General features: G+C 47.3%; 1 protein-coding gene across 1 annotated transcript in view; it reads left to right on the top strand.

The window, feature by feature from the left end:
• The first annotated feature begins 8,605 nt into the window (after positions 1 to 8,605).
• Positions 8,606 to 26,279, top strand: part of baiap3 (BAI1 associated protein 3) — an 89,606-nt gene continuing 71,932 nt past the window's right edge. The window contains exons 1-2 of the mRNA XM_078417773.1: positions 8,606 to 8,703; positions 18,441 to 18,587. Of these exons, the coding sequence (XP_078273899.1) occupies positions 18,508 to 18,587 (80 nt within the window). The 5' untranslated portion in view covers positions 8,606 to 8,703; positions 18,441 to 18,507. The remainder of the gene's footprint in view (positions 8,704 to 18,440; positions 18,588 to 26,279) is intronic.

Raw genomic sequence — 26,279 nt, 5'->3', positions numbered from 1 at the left:
TGCTTCACCGTTCAATAAGATCATAGCTAATCTGATTATGACCTCAATTTTGCATTCTCATTTAACTGCGATAACCTTTCACTTTGCATATCAAATATCTATCTGCCCAAGCCTGTAAAAATATTCAAAGGCTCTGCATCAACCTTTGATGAAAATATAGGGGGCTGCACAGTGGCGCAGCGGTAGAGTTGCTGCCTTACAGAGCCAGAGATATGGGTTCGATCCTAACTATGGGTGCTGTCTGTACGGAGTTTATACGTTCTCCCTGAGACCACGTAGGTTTTCTCCGAGGTGCTCCGGTTTCCACCCACACTCCAAAGAAGTATAGGTTTGTAGGTTAATTTTCTTGGGTAAAATTGTAAAAATTGTCACTCGTGTGCAGGATAGTGCTGGTGTACGGGGTGATCGCTGGCCAGCACGGACCTGGTGGGCCGAAGGGCCTGTTTCCACGCTCCATGTATGTCTATGTGTGGGAGGAGTTCCAAAGGCTTGTGACCTCCTGAAAGAAGAAAAAGTTGCCTTAGAGAAGTGTTAAATGGGCAACTCCTCATTTTATGCAGAGACCATTAGTTTTAAATTCTACCACAAGTGGAAACATCCTCTCCACCTCCACCTTGTAAGGAGTAACTGTAGTTCGTAAAGAACTGTAATAAGCATTTGCACTGCTCTGGTTTGGAATGGCCTGCAATAAATATTAGTTTGCACTTGGCTATTGGGGGGACTAAGAATTAGAGAAACAGCAGATGTTTAATTAGAAAATTGAAAGGTCTTTGACCTAAACATTCATTCTAATCCACTTTCCACTGATACTGCCTGATCTGCTGAGTGTTTCCAACAATTTTTGCTTTTTTTGAAACACTGGACTACATAAACACCAGTTTATATTGGTTTAGACAATAGATGAGGAATCTGTCAGAAATTGATATTTGCTTGGAACTGTAACATAGGGTGATTTAGAAATGATTGATGGTGTCAATGAGCTTATGTCACCATTATCACATACATGTAACTGCCTGTTTGTAACTGAGGATACATTTCTACCTCCCATTTGCAGGGTAAGGAGTTGGATAAATCGAACTGTGATAAAGAACATTTCCTTGCCAAAAGGGCAGTATGGTGGTGCAACGGTAGATTTACTGCCTTACAGCGCCAGAGACCCAGGTTTGATCCTGACTGTATGTAGTCTGTGCGTTCTCCCTGTGACCGCGTGGGTTTTCTCCGGGTGCTCCGGTTTCTTCCTCCCGCACTCCAAAGACATACAAGTTTGTAGGGTAATTGGCTTCTGTACATTGTAACTTGTCCCTAGTGTGTGGGATAGTGCTAGTGTACGGGACAATCACTGGTCGGCGCGGACTCGGTGGGCAGAAGGGCCTGCGCCATATCTCTAAACTCTAACATTTCCTTGCACAATCTCCTAACCAAGGGAGCTCTTGGTTTCCAATGGGTGTGAGGGCTCAGGGCTGGATTTCAGAGATGAGATCAATATATTTCAGATCTAATAGATTCACAAGGCTGAGAGAGAAAAGAATGTGGAGATGATACAAAAGTCACAATATGAGCCATTTCATAAACTTCCTAACAGTGGTCTGCAAAACCCTATAATAAATATGGTTTTAGGATGTAAGAAACATTGGTTTGGGAGGCAGTAAAAAACATTGGTGAGCATCGGATTGTAAAGCAGTGGTCTGCCAGACAGTGCTAAACATTGATTTGTATTCGGCTTATACAGCGAGTGATTGAGACTGAACATGAATAAAATATTTCTTGTACAAGACTATAGTACACATTGGGTTGAACTGGGTTATATGGATAGACACAAAGTGCTGGAGTAACTCAGCGGATCAGGCAGCATCTCTGGAGAAAAAGGATGGGTGACGTTTCGGGTTGGGACCCTTCTTCAGACTGAAACTCTGCTTTGGAGTAGGTTATAAAAACACTATTGTCAAGTACACTGTAATTAGCTTTGGTTTGGACAAGGATTGCAATAAACATTGGTTTGAGCCAAGATTGTAATAACCAGGTTTGGACCGGGGCTAAAGTAAATGGTGCCTTGTCTGAGCTGTAATAAACACTGGTTAATATTGAGCAATAATGTAAATGACTTTGGAATGAACAAAGATTATTGCTTTCAACTGGATAATGATTTGATTTGGACTGGATCGTAATAAAATGGGTTTTGTACTGAACTATGGCAAAACTGGTTCGTACTGCACAATAATAATAATTATTTTTTTAAATGTAAGAACAATTTTATTAAATTTAAATGTTAAAAAAGAAAGGAAATGCTCTGCAGTTTAGGCAGCATCTGAGGAAAGAGAACCAGGATTAATGTTGACACAAGGAATTGCAGATGCTGGTTTACAAAAAAAAAGACACCAACTGCTGGTGGGTCAGGCAGCATCTCTGGAGAACATGGATAGGCGATGTTTCGGGTTGGTACCTTTCTTCAGTCTGTAGTGTCAATAATCAATAGTCAATAGTCAATTTATTTGTCACATACACATAAATGTGCAGTGAAATGAAAGATTACCCACAGTCCAACAATAAGACCAATAAAAATAAGCAATAAAAATAAGCAATAACACACTCAATCATAAACCAACACCAAACAAAAAGAAACATCCATCATAGTGAGTCTCCTCCAGTCACCTCCTCACTGTGATGGAAGGCCAGAATGTCTTTTCTCTTCCCCTGCCGTCTTCTCCCGCGGTCAGGCTGTTGAACTTGCCAAGTCGGGGCGGTCGTGGCTCCCGACATTGAAGCCCCCGCCGGGCAGAGAAAATCCCGCGGCCTATGTTGTTCCCCCACGACAACAGGGGAAGGAAGGTGTGAGCAAGACAAATTCATGTTCTCCAGAGATGCTGCCTGACCTGCTAGAGCAGAATTAATGTTTCAAGTCAGAGGCCCTTGTTGATTGTAATTCACTGGTTTGGACTAGTCATAGAGTAATTGAGTCACACAGTGTTGAAACCGGCCCTCCGGCACAACTTGGCCATACCGACCAACATGTCCCATCTACACCCTGCGTTTATCCCTCTAAACCTGCCCTATCCAGATACCTGTCCTATTGTTTTGTAAATGTCGTGATAGTCCCTGCCTCAAGTGCCTCCTCTGGCAGCTCATTTCATACTCCCACCACCCTTTGTGTGAGAAAGTTACTCCTCAGTTTCTTATTAAATCTATTTCCCTTCACCTTAAACCCATGTTCTTTGGTTCTCGATTCCCCTACTCAAGGCAAGAGGCTCTGCGTCAACTAAATCTACTCCTGTCATGATTTTATACACCTCTATAAGAGCACCCCTCATCCTCCTGTGCCCCAAGGAATGGAGTCCCAGCCTACTCAACCCGGAGAAGACAGATTACTCTGTAATAAATGCTAGTTTGCATTACCTTTCGCCGCAGAACTTTTACATGTAGTGAACTAGGGAAGCGTTTGAATAAACTTTAGACATACAGGATTGATTGGTGGCAGATGGAATTTTATGCTCATGAATGCAATAGACAATAGACAATAGGTGCAGGAGGAGGCCATTCGGCCCTTTGAGCCAGCACCACCATTCAATGTGATCATGGCTGATCATTCTCAATCAGTACCCCGTTCCTGCCTTCTCCCCATACCCCCTGACTCCACTATCCTTAAGAGCTCTATCTAGCTCTCTCTTGAATGCATTCAGAGAATTGGCCTCCACTGCCTTCTGAGGCAGAGAATTCCACAGATTCACAACTCTCTGACTGAAAAAGTTTTTCCTCATCTCAGTTCTAAATGGCCTACCCCTTATTCTTAAACTGTGGTCCCTTGTTCTGGACTCCCCCAACATTGGGAACATGTTTCCTGCCTCTAACGTGTCCAACCCCTTAATAATCTTATACGTTTCTATAAGATCCCCTCTCATCCTTCTAAATTCCAGTGTATAACAAACCTAGTCGCTCCAGTCTTTCAACATACGACAGTCCCGCCATTCCGGGAATTAACCTAGTAAACCTACGCTGCATGCCCTCAATAGCAAGAACCTACGCTGCACGCCCTCAATAGCAAGAACCTACGCTGCACGCCCTCAATAGCAAAGAGTTATAGTTTTGATAGGAGGAATTACAAGCACCAATGTAAATTGAAGGAACATTTTCAAAACAGTGTATGGAGCGAAGGATCTGATATTTGTCTGTAGTCCGTTCAAAGTGACAGGACAGGTTGGGAAAGTGTTTCATAAAGCATAAGGAATCCTGGGCTTAATTCCCAGTTATTACATTCCACTAGTCCAAGTGTGGCAGAAACAGTGTTGTATGAAGGTTCAACGTGACTTCCTGCTCCAGCATTCAATTTGTAAAGAGAAAGTCATTATGGGTCTCTGGTGCTATAAGGCAGCACTGTGCCTTGATGTAGGTTGTTTGCATTCAAAGAGAGTAGTCAATAACAATGGGTCATTTCCTTATTTTTTTACAACACAGGAGACTGTTTCAGCACACAGAATCTATGCCAGTTCACAGAGCAATCTTATCCCCCAACTAATTTCCCTGTACCTGATGTTCAGCACATTCCAATCATCTCCTCCTGACTTCTGCCATCCACCCACACTGGGGACAATTTATAGTGGTTACACGTGAAGGTGATTGGCTAAAGAAGCCACGAACATGAGGAAAAACACTTGAAATGCAGTGGCTGGGGCAGTAGCGGAGACAGGTTCCATTTTAGTAGCATTCAAATTGAGTCTGACATGCATCTGCAAGATTAAAAAATACAATGCAAAATGCTGAGAATGGAGCAAAGAAGTGTGAGCATTTACATTTTGCTTCTGCAGAGATGGCTTAAACTTGACAGGCCAAATAGCCATCTTCAGTAGTGTAACCTTTCAGTGATTCTGCTTTGGTCTAGGATATTATGAAACCTGTTCTAAATAGGCTGTAATAAACATTTTTTTTGGAAAGGTATGCAATAGGCATTGGCTTGGACAAAGCTGCAATGGAATTTAATACACGGTGGTTTAGATGGGTGTGTGTAATGCTGGTTTGCATAATGTTGTAAAAGAAGGATTTGACTGGCTTCTAATGAATCCCCATTTGAATTGGTACAACAACCATAGGCTTGAACAAGGCTATAATGAACTGGAAGATAGACACAAAATGCTGAAGTAACTCAGCAGGTCAGACATCATCTCTGGAGAGAAGGAATGGGTGACGTTTCAGGTTAAGACCCTTCTTCAGACTGGTCTGGGCAGAAATTAACATTTGTTAAGATTGGATTTTAAGAATGACTGGATATGAAAAATGCCTTGTACTGTTATAAACTTAGATTTGTACAGGACTATAATGAAATTAAGACTGTTATAATTACTTGAAATTAAAATTTTAAAAATCCTGGAGTTATTCAACAGGTCAGGCACCATCTGTTGAAAAGTAGAGTTAACATTTCAGATTCAAAGCATTTCATTTTAGTTTTTTTTGGCTTTTTTGCTTTTTTGTTATTGCAAGCTGTAATTATCCAGAGTTGGAGGATTGCCTTATGAGAAAAGGTTTGGCAGATTAGGCTTGTAGCTGCTGGACCATAGAGGAGTGAGTGGGAACTTGATCAAAATATATAAAATCCTGAGGATCTTGACAAGATATTGCAGACAGGATACACAAGGAACTGCAGATGCTGGTTTACAAAAAAAAGACACAAAGTGCTGGAGTAACTCAGCAGTTCAGCCGACATCTCTGGAGAACGTGGATAGATGATGTTTCGGCTTCAGACTGATTGTGGTGGGGGGGAGGGGGGTGGGGGGGAAGCTAGAGGGTTGTTGACTTTAGAAGAATGAGGATGAGGATCCACGAACCTATCTTCATTAACGGGTCAATGGTGGAGAAAGTCAACAACTTCAAGTTCCTGGGCAGTTCAGTTTCTGTTTCGTTTATTGTCACGTGTACTGAGGTACAGTGAAAAGCGTTTGTTGCGTGCATTGCATATCTCTGAAGATCTGTCGTGGACCCAGCAATCATAAAGAAAGCTCAACAACAACTCTACTTCATTTGAGGAGAATCGGTGTGTCGACAAATACAATCTTGAACTTCTACGGGTATATGGCAGGGAGCGTATTGACTGGTTGCATCATGGCCTGGTTCGGCAACTTGAATGCCCGTGAATGAAGGAGATGCCCATGAATGATGGCCCAGTACATCACAAGTGCTGACCTCCCGACCATCAGAGAACGAGAGGAAGCACTGCCTCAAAAAAGGCAACCAGCTTCATCAAGGACATGCACCGCCTTCATTTCATTCCTGCCATCGGGAAGAAGGTATAGGAGTCTGAAAACCATGACCACCAAGTTCAAAAATAACTTCTTCTCAACAACCATCAGGCTCCTGAACATCACAAAACAGTAATTAAACAACGAACGATTGACTGCATTGATTGCACTAAGGGCTGTGGGCTTTTTTTGCACCAGCAGTGGAGTTATTAATTCATTGTATTTTTTTTGTTTTGTTATGTTATCTATGAGCATGGTGTTTACAGGCCAATTATGTTGCTGCGAGTAAGATTTTCAAAATTCCACTGTCAGTACATACGACAACAAAACACTCTTGATCCTTGAATCTTGAAATATTTGTTTTCTCTCAAAGGGTTAGAAACCTCTGAGGCTCTTTTCCTCAATTAGCAGTGGAATGAGAATGTATGAATATTTTGAATTCAGGCAGCACAGTGGCTCAGCGGTAGAGTTGCTGCCTTACAGCGCCAGAGACCAGGGTTTGATCCTGACTACGGGTAATTGTCTGTACGGAGTTTGTATCTTCTCCCCGTGGGTTTTCCCTGGGGGCTCCGGTTTCCACCCACACTACAAAGACGTACAGGTTTGTAGGTTAATTGACTTTGGTAAAATTGTAAATTGTCCCAAGTGTGCAGGATAGTGCAGGGTGATTGTTGGTCGGCATGGACTCAGTGGGCCATAGGGCCTGTTTCCGAGCTGTATCTCCGACATCTAAAGTAAAGTAAAGGTAGACAGATACTCGATAAATGAGGTGAAAGTTGAAAGGTAGATGGGAATGGGAAGTAGATGTTACAATCAAGTCAGCCATGATTTTATTAAATGGTGCGTCAGACTAAATGTGCCAAATGGCTTATTCCTGCTCCGATTTTGTGCATTCATATATAGCGACCAAGTTTGAACTTGGTTTTAATAAGCACTGGTTTATACTGAATTGTAACAAGTACTGGTTTGGATAAGGCGATAATGAAGTATTGGATTTCATCAGCATTGACTGCAAGATGTTTGTAATAAGCACCAACTTGGGTTGGGATATAGGTAACAAGTTTGGGGAGCTATATTAAATGCCAGTTTGAACTGGACAACATTAAATACTTTTGTGTAGGAACGAACTGCAGATGCTGGTTTAAATCGAAGGTAGACACAAAATGCTGGAGTAACTCAGCAGGACAGGCAGCATCTCTGGAGAGAAGGAATGGATGACGTTTTGGGTCGAGACCCTTCTTCAGACTGATGTCAGGGAAGGGGGCAGGACTGAGATAGAATGTAGTCGGAGACAGTAAGACTAATGAGAGAATTAAGAAAGGGGAGGAGATAGAGAGAGGGGGAAAGCAAGGGCTATTTGAAGTTAGAGAAGTCAATGTTCATACCGTTGCGGTGTGAGCTGCCCAAGCGAAATATGAGGTGCTGTTCCTCCAATTTGCGCGGGGCCTCATTCTGACAATGGAGGAGGCCCAGGACAGAAAGGTCGGATTGGGAATGGGAGGGGGAGTTGAAGTGCTGAGCAACCGGGAGATCAGGTAGGGTAAGACGAACTGAGCGGAGGTGTTCAGAGAAACGATCGCCGAGCCTACGTTTGGTCTCGCCGATTCCAGTTCCTTTCCAAAAGTATTAAATACTTTTGGACAGGAATGTAATATATTTATGTTTGTTTGGAATTATAATAAACACTATTTGGCAAGAGTGTAAACAAACTTTGGTTTGCAAGGCGCATAATTAATAATGATTATGATTAGACTTATAATGAACACTGGTTTGGACTGGGTTTATAAAACACTGCTTTGGATAGACTTTTCTTTGCAATACATTATAATTAACACTATTCAGGACAAAGCTATAGCAAATGTTGGCTTAGACCAGACTAGATGTAGACACAGCTTGTGATAAACTCTAATTAACGCTGTGACAAATACCGATTTGGACAAGATTTTGTTTAGCTGGCAGCGCTTGGTTTGCACAGAATCGCAATAAATAAATATTTTTGAGAGAGGTTAGCTTCGACTCAGCAGCAATAGGCACAGAGGATAGAGCAGCCGAAAGGGTCTCGATCTGAAACGTTCACAATTCCTTCCCCGATCTCAGATGCTGTTCGACCCGCTCGACTCCAGTTTGTTGCTGTCCTGATTGTTGTGAGATAGGACTCCGTTCACTCTGGTCCAGGTGGGACCGTGTCAATAGATCAATTAAACCAACATGGGTTGAGTGCATGGAGACAGCGGTTGGGGTTGGGGTTGGGGGGCAGGTAAGTTTGGGTTTGATGGTCGGGAGAGTGAGCTTTGTAATTGTGAATCGGCAAACTTTGGCCCCGCCTTTGTGTCTGAGCTCTTTCCCAAAGTTGTCTCTCCGTGTTCCGAGTGGCTGCTTGGCTCCGAGGGCGGGTCCTCGCTGTATCTCTCTCTCTGCTTTCAGCCTGATGTGTCTGGGACTGGCGAGAGCGCCCGAGGCAACGACCGACCGACTGCGGCAGGTGAGACGCCCGGAGACCGGGGACAGGGGACAGGGGGTGGTGCAGGTGGGACCTCCAGGGATGGGGATGGGGGTGGTGCAGGTGGGACCTCCAGGGATGGGGTTGGGGTTGGGGATGGGGCGACCAGAGGGGATGGTGCAGGTGAAGGGCCAGGACATTGGGGACCATGGTGATGGAGCAGGTGAGGCGTCCGGGCATTGGGAGCAAGTCCAAGGATAAAGGGGCGATGGGAGGAGGGAGGGAGGGAGGGAGGAAACATCGATCCAGGGGCGGGTGGTGCAGGTGCGGCGTCCGGGGACTGGGGATAAGGGGGGGGGGACATTGGGACCAGGGATAAGGGGGGGGGGGGGGTATGAAGAGAGGGGGGGCACATTGGGACCAGGGATAAGGGGGGGGTATGAAGAGAGAGGGGGGGGGGCAACATTGGGACCAGGGATAAGGGGGAGGGGGGGGTATGAAGAGAGAGGGGGGGCACTGGGACCAGGGATGGGGGGGTATGAAGAGAGAGGGGGGGGGCACTGGGACCAGGGATGGGGGGGTATGAAGAGAGAGGGGGGGGGGGCACTGGGACCAGGGATAAGGGGGGGGGGGGCGTTGGGACCAGGGGTGGGTGGTGCAGGTGAGGGATCCGAGTTTGGGGGTAGGGTACAGATCCAATCCCGGACATTGGGTGCCAGGGGTGGGTGGTGCAGGTGAGGGGCCCGGACATTGGAGACCTGGGAGGGGTGGGGGAGGAGGCGATACTGGGACCAGGGACGAATGGTGCAGGTGGGGCGCCCAGAGGTTGGGACCAGAGGGGGTGGAGCAGGTGGGGACGCCCAGAGGTTGGCGACCAGGGGCGGATGGTGTAGTTGCGGCGCTCGGAAATTTGGGGGTGGGGGGTGGGGGGGGGGAAAGAGAGAGAGTTGGTGCAGGTGCCGCTCCCGGGGGGTTAGGAACAGGGAAGGGTGGTACAGATGAGGCATCAGAGGTTGGGACTAGGGGGATGTTGCAGGTGCAGCGCCCGGACATGTCATTGGGGACCAGAGGGACTGGTACAGTGGGGGCGAGCGGGTATTTGGGGGCCAGAGCGGATGGTTCAGGTGGTGGGGGGGGGGGGGGGGGGGGGCGGGCCGGGGTGTGAACGCCATCGGGGAGATGTGTTTTCCAGACTAAAGATTCTACTTTGTAACAGCCGTTGTCCTTCCAAAGACTTTATTTACACCTGTTGGAATACCGCGGCGTTTTTCGCTCTCTTTCTCTACCCCCCCTCTCTCGCACATTTTCTCTCTCTCTCCCTTTCTTTCATTCCCTCCGCGAATCCCTCCGTCAGTCTCTCCCTCTCTCTGTCTCCTGTCCCCATCTCCCTTGACCCTCCCGATCCCCCCCCCCCCCCCCCCCCCCCCCCCACCCCCACCCCCTCCCTCTCCTCCCAACACCTTTCAGACTGGGTTGGGGAAATCCTCCATATTGGCCATTCTCCCCCTTCCTTTCGGCGTCTCCGAGTCCATTTCCCCGGCCCTCTCCTCTCCCCCCCCCCTTTCCCCCCAGCCTCTCATTTCCAATCATCTTTCTCGCCGTCTTGTCTCACCCCTCCATCTCCCTCAGTGCCACTGTGCGTCTCTCTCTCTCTCTCTCTCTCTGTCTATCTTTCTCTATTCGTCTTACTCTTTCCCCCTCTCTATTCTCTCTCTCTATTCTCTCCCCCCCCCCTCCCCTTTCTCCCATTTGTTTTTCTCTGTCCCACCTTGTCAGGGCGGACTCTCTGCTGTTTACAGTATAAACGAGGATGGACCGACATTCTCTCCATGTGTTTCACGTCCTGTGTCTCCGTGACCATTTTCTGCCGCCCCATCTCCACCCCGTGTCACTCTACCTCTGTGTTTTCAGTCTGATCCGCTCCCTACTGCCTTCTGTCTACTGTCTTTTCCCAATGAGACCTCCCCTTCCCTCGTTTCATTGTATTTTAGTCGAGCCACAAACAAAAAACTGATCACTGCGTTTCCAGTCCACTTCTTACTGGTGTTCACTGAAACAGCGGGGAGGGTCGGAATTAAACGCTCTGTTCTTGCTCAGGAGCTGGGTGGTAAACAGGTGTACCCACCGCGGAAGTAGCTCACGACACGGCGTGTAGGCAGACGCAGTAAAACTAAGTTCAGAACATGGAATTGATCCATCAAAGCGCTGCTTCACCGAGCGAGGAGAGAGACAGAGAGAGAGAGAGAGAGAGAGAGCTTCCTGGAGCAACTGGTCCGTATTCATTTACCCGCCCGCATGGGGTTCATTTCCTTGAAGAATTCCTGAAATAGACATGGGGGGGTTTCATTCCCATCGTGGGCGAGTCTGGTCGCAACTCAATGGGAGACCATTGGGTGGGAAAACCCGGCCCATTCACTCACCCCCATCGCGCTGGGAGTATGGCTGGATGGTTTTAACACAGAGCACAGAACAGTACAGGAACGAGTTTAGCTTAGAGATACAGCGCGGAAACAGGCCATTCGGCCCACTGAGTCCGCGCCAACCAGCGATCCCCATCCACGTAACACTATCCTATACAGTAGGGACAATTTACAAATTTACCTGCGCCCCAATTAGGTAAACAAATCTTTGGAGTGTGGGAGCAAACGGAGCACCCGGAGCAAACCCACGCGGTCACAGGGAGAACGTACAAACTCCGTGCAGACGGCAACCGTGGCCAGGATCGAACCCGGGTCTCTGTCGCTGTAAGGCAGCAACTCTGCCACTGTGTTTGTGCCAAAACATGACCAAGTTAATTCAATCTGCTATACCTGGCCCATATCCCTCTATTCCCTGCACTTCCACGTGTCCGTCTGATTAAACGGTGTAATCAATGGTATTTTTTTGCAAGACTTAGAGTGCCGAGCGCTAATGAGGCAAGGCGGGCACCTCAGCGAGGGGTGGCTGGACGAGAGGTGTCGACTTTCTATCCGTGTGAACGTTGCCTATTTTCCCATTTCCTTTCTCTCTGATACACATCGTGTTTGAGCGAGTTGTCTCCTGGATTGCTCCTCGCCTTTCCTCTCCCCCTCTCCCCTCTCCCTCCCCCCCGCCGCGCTGGGCTTCACATATTCACTTCCGAAACAGTTGACCGTGAAATCGCTCATCGCTCTAAACATCTCCACTTGGCCACTCTCACAGTCCCAGCGTGTCCACTTGCCAATCCGCATCCATTAGCCTTACCAAGATGCAGTGAACGAACGTACACGTCGGCACCATAAGGGTTTGCCCAACCACAGTCTGTCTGCTCCCTGCAGAAGAGACCAAAATACACAACATGGAGACAAAAGTCTTCTCAATGTCCATAGCGCGCACTCGGTCTCAGTGGTCAACCCGAGCGGAGGTACCGTTGCCTTCCAGTTCCACACCATTGGCAGGGAACTCAAGAAGCATCCCTCTTGCTGGAAGAGTGGGCACTGGTCAGATCGCTGGGTATCCGGGAGTCTGTTCGCAGATGCTGGAAGACAAGACGATGGGCGCTGTATCCTTATAGTGGAGGTGAGACTGGGAACACACCTAGGATTCTCCCCCCCCCCCCCTTGATAAAGGATCACCGGGAGTACTGGGCCAGAGGAGCCGTCACTGGGAATCTCCACGTTAAAGGGCTGGTCGCTGAGGGACTCAGTGGTCAAAATGATGGCTGGGCAACCTGTTAGAAAGTTGCCTGCTTTCTAGATGGACGTTGGGGGTGTGGTCCTAATGACGCACATTAGAGAAGCGAGCTAGAGAACAACGCTGTAGGAAAAAAATGGGCACCAAAGGAATGCTGGTCAGAGATCTGCATCTCATTGGACCATCTGACAGAGATCTGCACCTCATTGGATCACCTGCCATAGATCTGGATCTCATTGGACCACCCGTCAGAGATCTGGATCTTATTGGACCACCTGCCAGAGGTCTGAATCTCATTGGACCATGTCTGAGGCCTGGATTTCATTGGACCATCTGTCAGAGATCTGCATTGGACCATCTGTCAGAGATCTGGATCTTATTGGACCGCCTGCCAGATACCTGGACCTCATTGGACCACCTGCCAGAAGTCTGCACCTCATTGGACCATCTGTCAGAGATCTGGATCTTATTGGACCGTCTGCCAGAGACCTGGATCTCATTGGACCACCTGCCAGAGGTCTGGATCTCATTGGACCAACCCATCATAGGTCTTCACCTCATTGGACCACCCGACAGAGAGTTGAACCCCATGGGACAATCCGTTGGAGGACAGAACCCCAGTGGACCTCGTGCCAGGGGGTTGGACATTGTGAGAACACCACCATTTCGAGTGCAGCACACCAGGAGAACAACAACCAGTGGGATGGGTGCTAGTAGTGTCTGTCACAGGGTTGAATATTGGAATACCTGTTGGAGCAAGGGGAGTATATTCTCAGAAGAACCCTTGTGGTGAATTCTAGGAGAAATTGTGTACATCTGTGCTGTGTGTTCCCTTAGATGTTTTATGTACATGTGATGCACATTTCCTGAGCCTTTTTTTTTGTACCTTTGCAATGTATTCCCAGACTGGCTCGGTGTACATTTGGAGGGTTTGTGTATCAATGTATTATATTTGCAAGAGGTTCTGTGTACCTGTGCTGTGTCATGGAGTCGTACAGCACCGAAACAGGCCCTTCGACCCACCACGCCTGTGCTTACTATCATGTACCAACCTATACTAATCCCATTTTTCATCACTCAGTCTTTTTTTTTGGAATTGTTTCCACATTCCTCTTAGTTGGAGAATTTCAAAGAATAGTTTATCACTGAATAAAGAAACTGTCCCTCAGTTCCGAATGGCTGGTTCTGGACAATTTTCCAGGGGAAATATTATCCCTGTCAAGTCCATGGGTTTCGTACGTTTCAATAGGATTATCCCCTTGTCTTCGAAACTCTTGTGGCCCAGTCTCTTAACCTGTCTTCAAATGACAATCACCACCACTCCTCCACATGAGTTCTGAGGAACCCATCTGTTATCTGAATATCATGAGCTTTTCACTCTACCTCGGTACATGTGACAATAAACTAAAGTCAACTCAACTCTGGTATATCCTTCCTTGGGTAAGAAGACCACAGCTGAACACAATACTCCAGGTGTAGTCCCATCCGGGAGCAACACATATCTCTTATTCTACTCAAATCCTCTTGTGATAAAGACCAACATAACCCAAAGTGAAAGGAACATTTATCATGTGTAGGAAGGAACTGCAGATGCTGGTTTAAACCAAAGATAGACACAAAATGCTGGTGTAACTCAGCAAGACAGGCAGCATCTCTGTAGAGAAGTCTGAAGAAGGGTCTTGGCACAAAATGTCACTCGTTCCATCTCTCCAGAGATGCTGAGTTATAACCATTTGTCTTGCTAACTGCCAGGAAGGTAACTTCAGTGGTTTTTGCACAAGAGTACCCAGATGCCTCTGAACACCAATACCTCTCAAATTCTCAGCATTTCAAAAATACTCCATTAGTTTTTTTTCCTTCCAAAACGAATGACCGTGCATTTTCCACTTGAGGTTCCATCTGCCACATCCTCGACCTTTCGCTTATCCTACCTTCGAGATGATTTTCTGTCATCCATGCTACATATTCCAGGATGGAGAGGCTGTGGTTGTCCATGCAATGGATTTCAGTGTGGGTTGCACTTTATTCTGTGCACTTTATTCTCAATGGCTTCCATGAACCCATACATTATAATTCATGAAGGGTCCTCTCTACTGTCCAATGTATTCCCATGGGTAAAAAAACAAACTGCAGGAAGAACTCAGTGGGCCAGGCAGCATCTGTGGAGGGAAAAGGACAGTCTGAAGAAGGGTTCAATTCGAAACACCATCTGTACATTTCCCTCCATAGATACTGCCTGACCATTGAGTTCCCCTGGCAGTTTGTAATTTGCTCAAGATTCCAGCATCTGCAGTCCCTTGTGCCTCTGACTTCCAATAGGTGTTTTTCGTGTGAACCTTTGCAGTGGGTGTTAGGGAGAGGCTAATGCAAATATATTTCCATGTTTTATGAATAGAAAGTGGAATACCGTGCAGAAACTCTAACCATCTGTGCTGCAGTTTGAATAAATCAAATACAGGACCTGTGCACAGTGTGTTGTTCCTTTCACTTTAGAGCCTCTGTGTTGGAGAAGAGAGAAATGAACACTCACAACTGGTATAACTGGTATAGCATCACAAAATGCTGGAATAACTAGGACTGATATTGGGTTTCGACTCGAAACGTCACCCATTCCTTCTCTCCAGAGATGCTGCCTGACCCATTGAGTTACTCCAGCACTTTGTGTTGTAAGGGGTTTCTTGCCTGCCTGCGTGACCTGCCTCATCCTTGGCTGTGAGTCCCCACTCACAGGGCTGGCCCCTGTGGTTGACCCCTGTGCTCTAGGCCACTTCATCAGGATACACTCCCATGTGGTATGGAGTGCTCCCAAATGAATGGACAGCGGGATGGAACGCGCGCCAGCCTGTTCCTTCCCTGTGAACCCCGCCAGTACGAAAGGGTCCCCTGTGGACAGGGGAGAGTCAAAGGGTTCCTCTGTGTGGACCACGGTGCATGAAGCCCCCGTGTCCGACAGGTAACTGCCCCTTTGCCTCTCCACTACCATCTCCACAAGCGGCCTCTTCCACGCATCGTAGTGGAGAGGACACAGATAGGCGGGCTGCGCGGGCTGATGTCATTGGGGAATGTCCAGTGCCCCCCCCGCACCCGGGGAGCCGGTAGCGACTGCCACCTTCCCCTGTGCGGTCATGAGGGACCGCATCACCTCGATCATCGTTTCGATAATCTCGGGCTTAACTGGGACATCGGCGCGCTGGGTGGTGCCAACCCTATCTTCCTTGGTGTGGGCCCTGCAATCCTTCCGCCAGTGTCCCACCTTACCACACCTGAAACACTTGGACTGTGCGGTAGGGTTACCCTCCTGTCGCCACTCCTTTTGGACCGGTGCAGTAGCCTCCGCCACGTGCACCTTCCCTGTTACGAGTCGTGTAGGCGTGCTCCGGGTGTTTCTATACCCTACCGTGAGATGGTCCAAAACCGCCTCCTCCGTGCTATTTGTGGGATCAAACCAGGCTTTCGCCTGCTCCCTGACGGCTGCCAGGCTGTTTGACACCAAGCATCGGAGCCACTGGGCTCTCCCATTCCCAACCAGGACATCCCGCGCGGGGACGTGCGGGCAGCTGCTTTGATACACTGTTCACAGTCGCGCCGCAAAAACCCTTGGGGGTTCTCCCTCCATCTGGAGGGTCCTCTCCAATCGGGCAAATGGACCCTCATCGCCCATCCCCAAGACGTCCAGGACCTCGTCCCGTAGGAGATCGTGGGTCCTGGTCCCTCTTTTGCTTTCATCTGAGAGGCATTGGAGGATCGAGCTGTCCAGGGAGAACAGCAACAATTTTGCCCGTTCTCCCTCGTCGCAACCGTTGATTGCGGTGGTTTGCTCTATCTCCCTGAAATGCAGCGAAGGGTCCCCTGATTCGGACAATTTTGCTACATGCCCGATCATAGCTCTTAACTGCTGGGAGCTGTGGGGCACCACGATCTCGCTCTGAATGGGTCCGGCGTCCCCATTCTGCATGGTGGGTCCCCGTCTGGTTTCCAGGACCGGGCACATGGGCGCCGGTGCCGAGTCCTCGACCGGGAGCTCCTCTCTCTCTCTCTCCCCTACACTACCCCTTTCCCAGGATGCCTCGTAGCTAGGGGAATTGTGGAGTCTGGGGGCCGAAGCCACCACGGTCTTTCTAGGGATCGGAACCGGGACCTTCGCACCCGCTAGTGACTGGCCCGCGGGGGGGTTCATCAAACAGACCAGCCTGCTTGCTTTATTTAAAGCACCCCGCAGACCCTCTATCTCCTGCAGGCAGGCCCCGTGGTCGGCCCCTTCCGACCTGTCCTCCAAAACCATTTTGTAGGCTGCCCTAACTCCCTTAAGGTTCTCTTCCTGGGTCTCCAGCTGGCGGCTCAGGGAAGCGCACTGTTCCCTGAGCTTGCCCTTACTGCGCATAGCCTCAGTGATCTGACACTCCATCAGCTCTACCCTGGCTTCGTGGCGGTTGGTCACGACCTGGCACTCCTTGTTTAAAGAGTCCAGAGCCTCAATCAACTGGTTCCCACCCGCAGCCTTCTCCTCTACCTCCTCCTTAAGGTCCCTGATCTGGGCTGCCTGTGCCAGAACCACGCGGTCCAAAAGCTGGACCTGCTTTTTATAGCAGGTCAGCCAGACCGCCTTCTCTACAGATTTCTTGTGGGCTTTACTGGCCGTCCACCGGATCGCTGCATCCAGTGGGCGCTTGTCATCTAATAAACCACACATCCATTGTTTGGTGATATTCACCTTGCTCTGATCCCTTGACCAGGCCGCGCACACTGGTTCCCCCTGAGTGGTTCGACCCACTCACCCCCTACGGTTCTGGACACTGGACTTAGATGCAGGAGCGTTGATAGTGCAGAAAAATTCAACCAGACCAGATTTGAAGACCAGGGTTTAAATGGAAAAGGCTTTTATTTAGCGCTTGGGACTATTGTCCATGAATACTTATACAGTTCTATAAGACATGTCTATAAAACACATACCGAATCACATGAATACTTATGACTATGAATCATAAAACACACACAGTTCTACAAGACATATACACGACTGTAAGATGGGGAACGAACGACACATCGCAAAATTGACCAACACATATTTCTTTACACACCCAACGTTTATTCAAACCACCCTCCACTCTACACTACACTACTCTAATCTATGTCCAGGATATGCAAGATCGGGGTGCATGCTCACCATGGGGCTATTACTGGGGTTACTGGCTGTTCGTTTTGCAGTATTTCTCCTCGAGTTGCGTGCCTGTTCCTCTCTCTTGCATCCGTTCTTCTTGCCTGTCTTTTCTTCCTCCTGCATTCGTTTGACTTCCTTCTTGCGTCCGTTTCTTGCCTGCTTGCGTTCCTTGCAGGTTTTCTTCTTGAGTTTAAAACCCAAAAGTCGTGGCCAGTTATACTATTCTGACCCGTCCTATCTCCCGCCAGATCTTGGAATCTCTTTGTTTAAAAAGATATGTATGAGTTTTCTCTCTGATCTGCGCTTATGTCCGGGGGTACCGGGGATGGCCAGACGGTGTTAATTGGTATTTCGTTGCGAGGTGATGGGTTTAACTGGTTTCCCATCACCTACCAGGTAGTTTTCTATGGGCTATTGTGCCCCCTTAACGAGATTAACTGTGTAGGTCGGCTTGGGGCATTGTGAGTATGCTGATGTCAGTGCCCCAGTGTCTGGACTTCGACCTGGTTTTGCAGGTTTCTGCATGGCCAATACCCATCCATTGTTCTGGCCGTGGCTTTGCAGAAACCTAGAGACTGGGTTGTAAGGTTTTTACTTTTTGTGGCTGGTCACGAGGTCCTGCGGCCATCTTAGGACCCACAGATTGTGACATCCTTTGGTAATCTGACCGCAGCCTTTCTCCGCTATCAGCCCCAGTCTCCCGTTTAAAATGTCCAAACTGCAGCTCTTTGGTTTGGTGTTGCTTTCCGAATGAGGGAAAACTTCTCAAATCGTACAGTGTCTATCTTCAGTTTAAACCTTCTTACACAGGTACATTTAGGAGTTTGGTGCTTGCGGAGTGCAATCACAGTGTATGATGTACAAACGTAAGTTGGGCGTGTCAGTGATGCTGGATCTGAAAGGTTTGTAACGCGGTGTCAAATGCTGCTCATTTCTTCATTACTTTATGTTTCCCGTTTTCTTCTTCCAGCCTTATTGCATAACTTCCTGCAGCTCGCCGAGTTACCCTGGTTGCACTGGACTCCCGCAGCGGTGCAATGCAGCAGCTTCAGAGTCGCCAGTCGGTGCGCAGGCCAGCAGCAGCGGAGAGAGCCCAGCCCGCGGCCTGCAAGTCCAGGTAAGGCAGGTGTTAACTCGCCCACCGCTCCAGGTTCCTCCGAGCAATGTCCCTCCCTCCAGACCGTACATAGGCCAAGTAAGACCAGGACTCCGACCAGGCTGAAAACCAACCCTGATTGATAATTAAGATTATAAGCCATAGGAGCAGAATTAGGCCATTAGGCCCATCGAGTTGACTCCACCATTTGATCATGGCTGACCTATCTCTCCCTCCTAACCTCATTCTCCTGCCTTCTCCCCATAACGTCTGACACCCATATTAAGGATATAAACATGTTGGGAAATTCCTCCAAATGTATGTATAGGAAGGATTTGCAGGTGCTGATTTATACTGGAGATAAACACACAATGCTGGAGTAACTCAGTGGGTCAGGCAGCATCTCTGGGTAAAAGGAATAGGTGCCATTTCAGGTCAGAACCCATCTTCAGACAGTGTTAATTCCTTTTTCTTTCCTTTCCGATGATAGTTTAGTTTAGTTTCAAGATACAGCATGGAAACAAGCCCTTCGGCCCAATGAGTCCGCGCTGACCAACTATCACCCATATACTAGTTCTAGTCCCACACACTAAGGACAAGTTATAGATGCCGATTAACCTACAAACCTGCACATCTTTGGAGTGTGGGAGGAAACCGGAGCACCCAGAGAAAACCCACGCAGTCACAAGCAGAACATACACCAATCAGCCAAAACAATATGACCTGATGAGCCAAAACATTATGACTACCTGCCTAATATGCTGTTGGTCCTCCATGTGAAGCCCCATACGCAGCAGGGTGCGATGCACTGTGTATTGTGACACATTCCTCCCATGACCACCATTAAAATTTTCTGTCACTTGTGCCACAGTAGACCTTCTGTTGGTTCGGACCAGACGGAATAGCCTTCGATGCCCTCATGCATCAATGAGCCTTGGGCACCCAACACCCTGTCGTCGGTTTGTGGTTTGTCCCTCCCCGGACCACTGTCGGTAGGTACTCACCACTGCTGACCGGGAGCACCCCACAAGCATTGCCGTTTCAGAGATGCTCTGACCCAGTCGTCTGGCCATAACAATCTGGCCCTTGTCAAAGTCGCTCAGGTCTTTACTCCTGCCCATTTCTCCTGCATCCAACACATAAACTTCAAGAACTGACTGTTCACTTACTGCCTAATATATGCCACCCCTTGACAGGTGCCATTGTAACAAGATAATCAATGTTATTCACTTCGCCTGTCAGTGGTCATAATGTTTTGGCTGATTGGTGTACAAACTCCTTACAGACAGTAACCGTGGACAGGATTGAACCCGGGTCCCTGGTGCTGTAAGGCAGCAACTTTACCGCTGCGTCAATGTGCTGCTCGCTGGGTCCTCTGGTTCTTGATTCTCCTACCCTGGGTAAAAGACTGGTTTCCTAGGTAAAATTACTTGATTCTCTTACTCTGGGAAGACTGAGCCATCAGGAATCTGCATCCCATGCGGTTAAAACAAGGAATGGCTCAGCAATCGGATCCCAGTCCCTGTGGAAGGTGGGTGGGTTATTTGCTCAGCTTCACTCTCTATCCAATTACCATCAAAATTTGCTTATCCTGGAAATCTGATGGTGAAATATAAAACCCTGAAAATGCCCAGAGAGTCAGGCAGCATCTGTGGGCGAGGCCAGGGTTACCGTGGTGATTAGCTGCAGAGGTCAATGGGTTAAGGGGCATTCAGGGAGTTGCCCTGAATTTTGCCTATCTCTAGCCCCACTCACAATCTTTAATTTCCAGAATGTCGACTTTTATCAAGGTGCACCATCTTGCATGTGATTGTACTGGGATTTGTTAAGCTGTCGTCTATTTTTCAAGTATATTCATGTTTTGTAACACAGCCTTTCTTGGTATTGATCATGTCCTTCAGTTTCATTATCATAATTGACCCACAAAACTAGACCATGCTATTAACAACTACATAACGGGCCTAAGCTACCATCGACATCATTGGAGACCCTTGGACCATCTTTAATTAGATTTTACTGGACTTTATCTTACATTAAAATTATTCCCTTTACACTGTATCTGTACATTGTGGACGGCTCTATTGTAATCATGTATAGTCATGTATAGTCTTACATCTGACTGGGTAGCACGCAACAGAACGTTTTTGACAATAAACTAAACAATAATAAAGTGACAATAAACTAAACTAAACTAAACTAAACTAAACATGAAGTCTCAGCAGCTGAAGCTCCATTTCATTTTGAAGCTCTTTGTTTCCTCATGGGCACTCAATCTGACTCTCTAAGAGCCACACCAAATCTGGTCTCACCCTATCAGTAAGATTCCTTTTGTTCTATCCATCTCTCCCTCACTCTCTCTCTCTGCAACTTAAAACAAACCTGATTCACACCCTCGCGACAAGAAGGAACTGCAGGTGCTAGTTTACACCAACGATAGACACAAAATGTTGGAGTAACTCAGCGGGTCAGGCAGTATCTCTGGAGAATAAGGATGGGTAATGTTTCGGGTTGGGACCATCTTTCAGAAGGATGAGTGGCATGGGGGAGAGGAGGAGGGGAGGGGGGGAGGGAGGGGGGGAATGCTGGGGTTACTTGAAATTAGAGAAATCAACGTTCAAGCTGCTGGGTTGTAAGCTGCCTGAGCGAGAAATGAGGTGCTGCTCCTCCAATTTGTGCATGGCCTCACTCTCCAAAGCCTCCACATCCCATCCTGTAATAAGGCACCCAGAAACTGCACACAATATTCCAAATGCAGCCTAACCAAAATCATTTTGACTCAGTCTCTGTGAATACCCATGCAATGTATTGTAGTATAAGAGACTGCATTCCAGACAAATGCAAGATTAGTTTAGTTTAGTTTAATTAAGAGATACAGCGTGGAAACAGGCCCTTTGGCCCACTGAACCAGCGTCGACCAGCGACCCCCGTACGCTAGTTAATTCCTACACACTCGGGACCATTTACAGAAGCCAATCAGCCTACAAACCTGCAAGTCTTTAGAATGTGGGAGGAAACCGGAGCACCCGGAGAAAACCCACGCGGTCACGGGGAGAACGTACAAACTCCGTACAGTCAGCACCCGTAGTCAGGATCGAAACCCGGGTCTCTGGCGCTGTAAGGCAGCAACTCTACCGCTGCGCCACCTTGCCTGCTTGCTGGTGTTGCTGGGGTTGAGGTATCTGTCTTCACCTTTACATTACAAAGGCATCTGAGCATCGGTAGCAAGGTCCACCAGGAGTGGGGAACATGCTGTTCTAACTGCCAGCCTTATCATACCTGCAGCTCACACTTACAGAATGTCTGATTTATGCAAGAAGGAACAAATGTGCAGTAATTGTTAAGTAGACATTGCCACACAGCACCCGGAGTTTACTTGCGTGTTAGAAAACTTTAATATTGCCAGTGACGCCCAAATCTCAACAGGAAATTATATAATTCATACTCAAAAAAAAAAAAAAATCAACAGCACTTCACCACTTTAAGCAATTACATTCTCCAATTTTGAGGGGCTTAGGTTCAATTTCATGAATCCCTCTTCGTAAGTATGATATTGATCAGTGGAGTCTCAGCATCCCTCCTCGGTTAAATGAAGTCAAAGTGTTTGAATCTCGTAAAATAACATTGTAATCCCAGAAGTGATTTCTCAGTGCCCGGCTCTCAACTCTCATCCCTTCCCCCACATCCTTTGTGATTCAGGTTCTCTTTGTTTCTCAGCCGCTACAGTTCTTCCTTGTTTTTAAAATCCCATTTTTTCACCTGCACAAACTAAGTCATGGAGATGTAGGAAGGAACTTTGGGGTGGAGTTGCTGCCCTCACAGCGCCAGAGACCCAGGGTTCGATCCGGACGACGGGTGCTGTCTTTAAGCAGTTTGCACGTTCTCCCCGTGACCTGCATGGATTTTCTCCGGGTGCTCCGGTTTCCTCCCACACGCCATTGACTCCACTATGTTTTGATTGCATTCCGTCTCGTTCTTCCAAACTCCAGTAGGTATCACCCTACGCTATGCAACCTATCCTTGTAAGGCAACCTTCCCGTTCAGGGTATTAATCTAGTAAACCTGCTCCATGTTACTCCCAGAATATTAACATGCTTCCTTTAGTAAGGAGATTAAAGCACGATGTAATACGATCAAAGTGATCCGACCGACGCCCTATAAAACCAAAGCACTTCCTCCCACCATTTGTATTCAATTCCCCTCGCAATCTTGTCAGTTTTTTAAATTACTACACGCCTTCTGCAAATCGTGCATCAGGAGGCCCAGATCCCTCTGCGTCGAGCTCTGCAATCTACCAAAATTTAGACGATATGCTTATTGGTTATCTTTTCTGCCAAAGTGGATAACTTTGTATTTTCACACATTATATTTCATTTGCCAGATTTTTTGCCCACTCACTCAGTCTATCTGTATTCTTTTGAAGTTTCTTTGTGTCCTTTCCACAACTTATCTCCCTACCTATCTTTGTGCCTTAAGTAATTTTAGTAACAACACCTTTTGTGCCTTCGTCCAATTTTATTTCCACAAAGCGTAAGACGCTGGGGTCCCAGAAATTAACCTTGTAGCACTCCACTCAATGCCCAGTCTCTGTTTCTGTAGACCAGCCAGATGTCTCCTCATGCCAATATATCACCTCCTACACTATAAACTTTTATCTTCTGCACTAACCTTTGATGTGGCACCTTATCAAATTCCTTTTGGAAATCCAAATACGGTATCGCCACCAATTTCCTCTTTACCCACAGTGCACATCACTTCTTTAAAGGACTCCAATAAATTGGTTAAACACCAATTCCCTTTCAAAAAAGCATGTTGATATTTCCTGATTACTGTGAGTTTTTCTAAGTCATCTGCTATGATGTCTTCAGCAATAGCATCCGGCATTCTCTCTCGGGCAAACGTTAAGCTAACTGTCCTGTCATTTTCTGTCTTCTACTTCCCTTCTTAAATAATTGAATTGCATTTGCTATTTTGCTGATAAAACTTTGTGAATCTTGGGAATTTGGAAACACATCATCTGTCTTAGATATTTGTTTAAAGACCCAAGGATGAAGTCCATTAAGATGAAGTCCAGGTTCTTGACAACCCCTACCTCCAACAATCTGCTTGGTACCACCACACTGGAAATTGTAGGTTTGTTCAGTTCCACCCACCCAATTCCCAAGTTAGTGCTATTTCTGGGATGTCACATTGGATCCCCCATAGTGAAAAGCACTGTAAAATACTTGTTTAATTCATCTCTCTCTCTCTCTCTCTCTCTCTCTCTCTCTCTCTCTCTCACTCTCTCTCTCTCTCTCTCTCTCTCTCTCTCTCTCTCTCTCTCTCTCTCTCTCTCTCTCTCTCTCTCTCTCTCTCTCTCTCTTCTCACTATCTATTTCTCCCTATCTCTCCCTCCCTCTTTCCCACTATCTCTCTTTCCCTTTCTCTCCCTCTCCGCCTCTGTCTCTCCCCCTCTCTCTCTGCTATTTATCTGCCTTTCATCTCTCTTCTTCCCATCCCTTTCTCTCATTCATTCCCTCTCCAGAGGCAAATGTGCACATTTCCTTCCTGCAGGTTTGTGCTGATTTAATTGTCAATAATCCATTCCAAACTTGCATCTGATTTTGAATGCGTGCCTCTGACTTATCTGCTGAATCTGGCCATCAGGATGATCTTTAACTGATGGTCTCCTAGCAACAGGTCCATGGCTCAAGAAAATTTGCCAACCATATCCTGAATAGCTTTCAGGCACCAGTCCGCCACTCCCCCACCACTTCCTCACTGTACGTGTATCAAAACAGCTTCCACAATTGAATAAATGCTGCTCCAAAATTCTGGGTATCCAAATGCTTTGAAAGCAGCAGCTGTAGCAGAGTGAGTGACATGTTAGTGCCAATGTCGGAGAAGGGTGCAACCTTCATTAATGTCTGTGTTGCAGCTGGATCAGTATTCACTGTGTGTTCTGTCTGCAGTAATTCAGCGTGGGGACTTTGTGCGAGGGGAGGTGGTGGCCAAGGTTTGGCGCGGTAGAGGTAGCCTTCAGCGGTGAGGCTCCATCTGTACCTGTGGGAGCTTGTTAATACTCAGTGCAAATCCCGTACCCGTCTCAGAGAAGTGAAATAAGAACATGCGAAGTAGCAGCATTTGAGCCCTTTGCCCCTCAGGACTTCTCCATCTCCCTCGGTAAATGAGGTTGTGGATCATCGGAAGCAAAAGGACAAACTGCTGGATAAACTCAAGCGGCAGCGACTGTGGAGGGAGAGGACAGTTGTCCATGTTTCAGCCCGAGAGCCTGCATCAGGACATGAACTGATCTTTAACCTCACTGCTCAATCCTCACAATTCTCGATTCATCGAAATCACAAATACCCTTTCCCCTCTCCCTCAAAATGAGTGAATAGCTCACTATCTACAGTTTTCTGGGGTACAACCCAATTTTGCCAGATGGGAAGTAGTAGGTGGGACCTCAGGGCTATGAATGGAAAAACACAGTGAACAGTGGAGAATAGGATGAGGAGCAGAAAATAAGTGGGATAGAAACATAGAAAAACATAGAAACATAGAAAAATAGTTGCAGGTGTAGGCCATTCGGCCCTTCGAGCCAGCACCGCCATTCAATATGATCATGGCTGATCATCTAAAATCAGTACCCCGTTCCTGCTTTTTCCCCATATCCCATGATTCCTTTAGCCCCAAGAGCTAAATCTAACTCTCTCTTGAAAACATCCAGTGAATTGGCCTCCACTGTCTTCTGTGGCAGAGAATTCCACAGATTCACAACTATCTGGGTGAAGAAGTTTTTTCCTCATCTCAGTCCTAAATGGCTTACCCCTTATTCTTAAACTGTGACCCCTGGTTCTGGACTCCCCCAACATCAGGAACATTTTTCCTGCGTCTAGCCTGTCCAATCCTGTAAGAATTTCATATGGATTTTATATGTTTCTATAAGGATACAGCAAAGGAAGTTCTCTGGGGTAGATGGTGTCATAGAACAGGACAGGAAGAAGTCCACAATGTCCATGACGAACATGATGCAAGTTCAACTAATCTCCTCTCCCTGCACATGATCCATATCCCCCCATTCTCTGCATAACAAGTGTCTATCTTAGTTTAGTCTAGATTTAGTTTAGTTTAGAGATACAGTGCAGAAACAGGCCCTTCGGCCCATCGGGTCCGTGCCGACCAGCGATCCCCACATATTAACAACTCTGGTCGCCCCCATTGCAGGAACGCCTAGATAGAATGTCAAAGGTTTGAAACCCTCTGGGAGAAGACTTTTCTCCTCTTAAATAGCCACACCTTTATCCTTGGACTATGCCCCCAGTTCCAGTCTCCTCCACCAAAGGAAATATTCTCAAATCATCTACATTCCCAAGCCCCTCAAAATGTTACATGTTTCATTGAGACCCCCTCTCATTCCTCTGTTCATCGCAGATTTAAGGCCCATGTTGCTCAATCTTCATATAGTTTTGATAACCTGAGACTTTAACTCTGCATCTATTCCCACAGATGCTGCCTGACCTGTAGGTTGCTCCCTGAATTTTCTTTTTTTTTGCTTCAGTCCAATATCTGCAGTAAAATCCAATAACATTTTATATTAAATCGTAGTTCAATCTTTTCTAATGATCTGCCCTTCCCTTAAGAGTCAGTTCGTGCAACTTTAATGCACGGCTTCCAAGGTAGGTGGACCCTTCGCTAAATAATGAGACCAAAACTGTCCACAGTTATACAAGTGCA

Source organism: Rhinoraja longicauda, chromosome 21 (assembly GCF_053455715.1).
Source record: "Rhinoraja longicauda isolate Sanriku21f chromosome 21, sRhiLon1.1, whole genome shotgun sequence".
Taxonomy (NCBI): Eukaryota; Metazoa; Chordata; class Chondrichthyes; order Rajiformes; family Arhynchobatidae; genus Rhinoraja; species Rhinoraja longicauda.
Note: the sequence above shows the minus strand (reverse complement) of the source record. Positions and strands in the feature narration are given on the sequence as shown.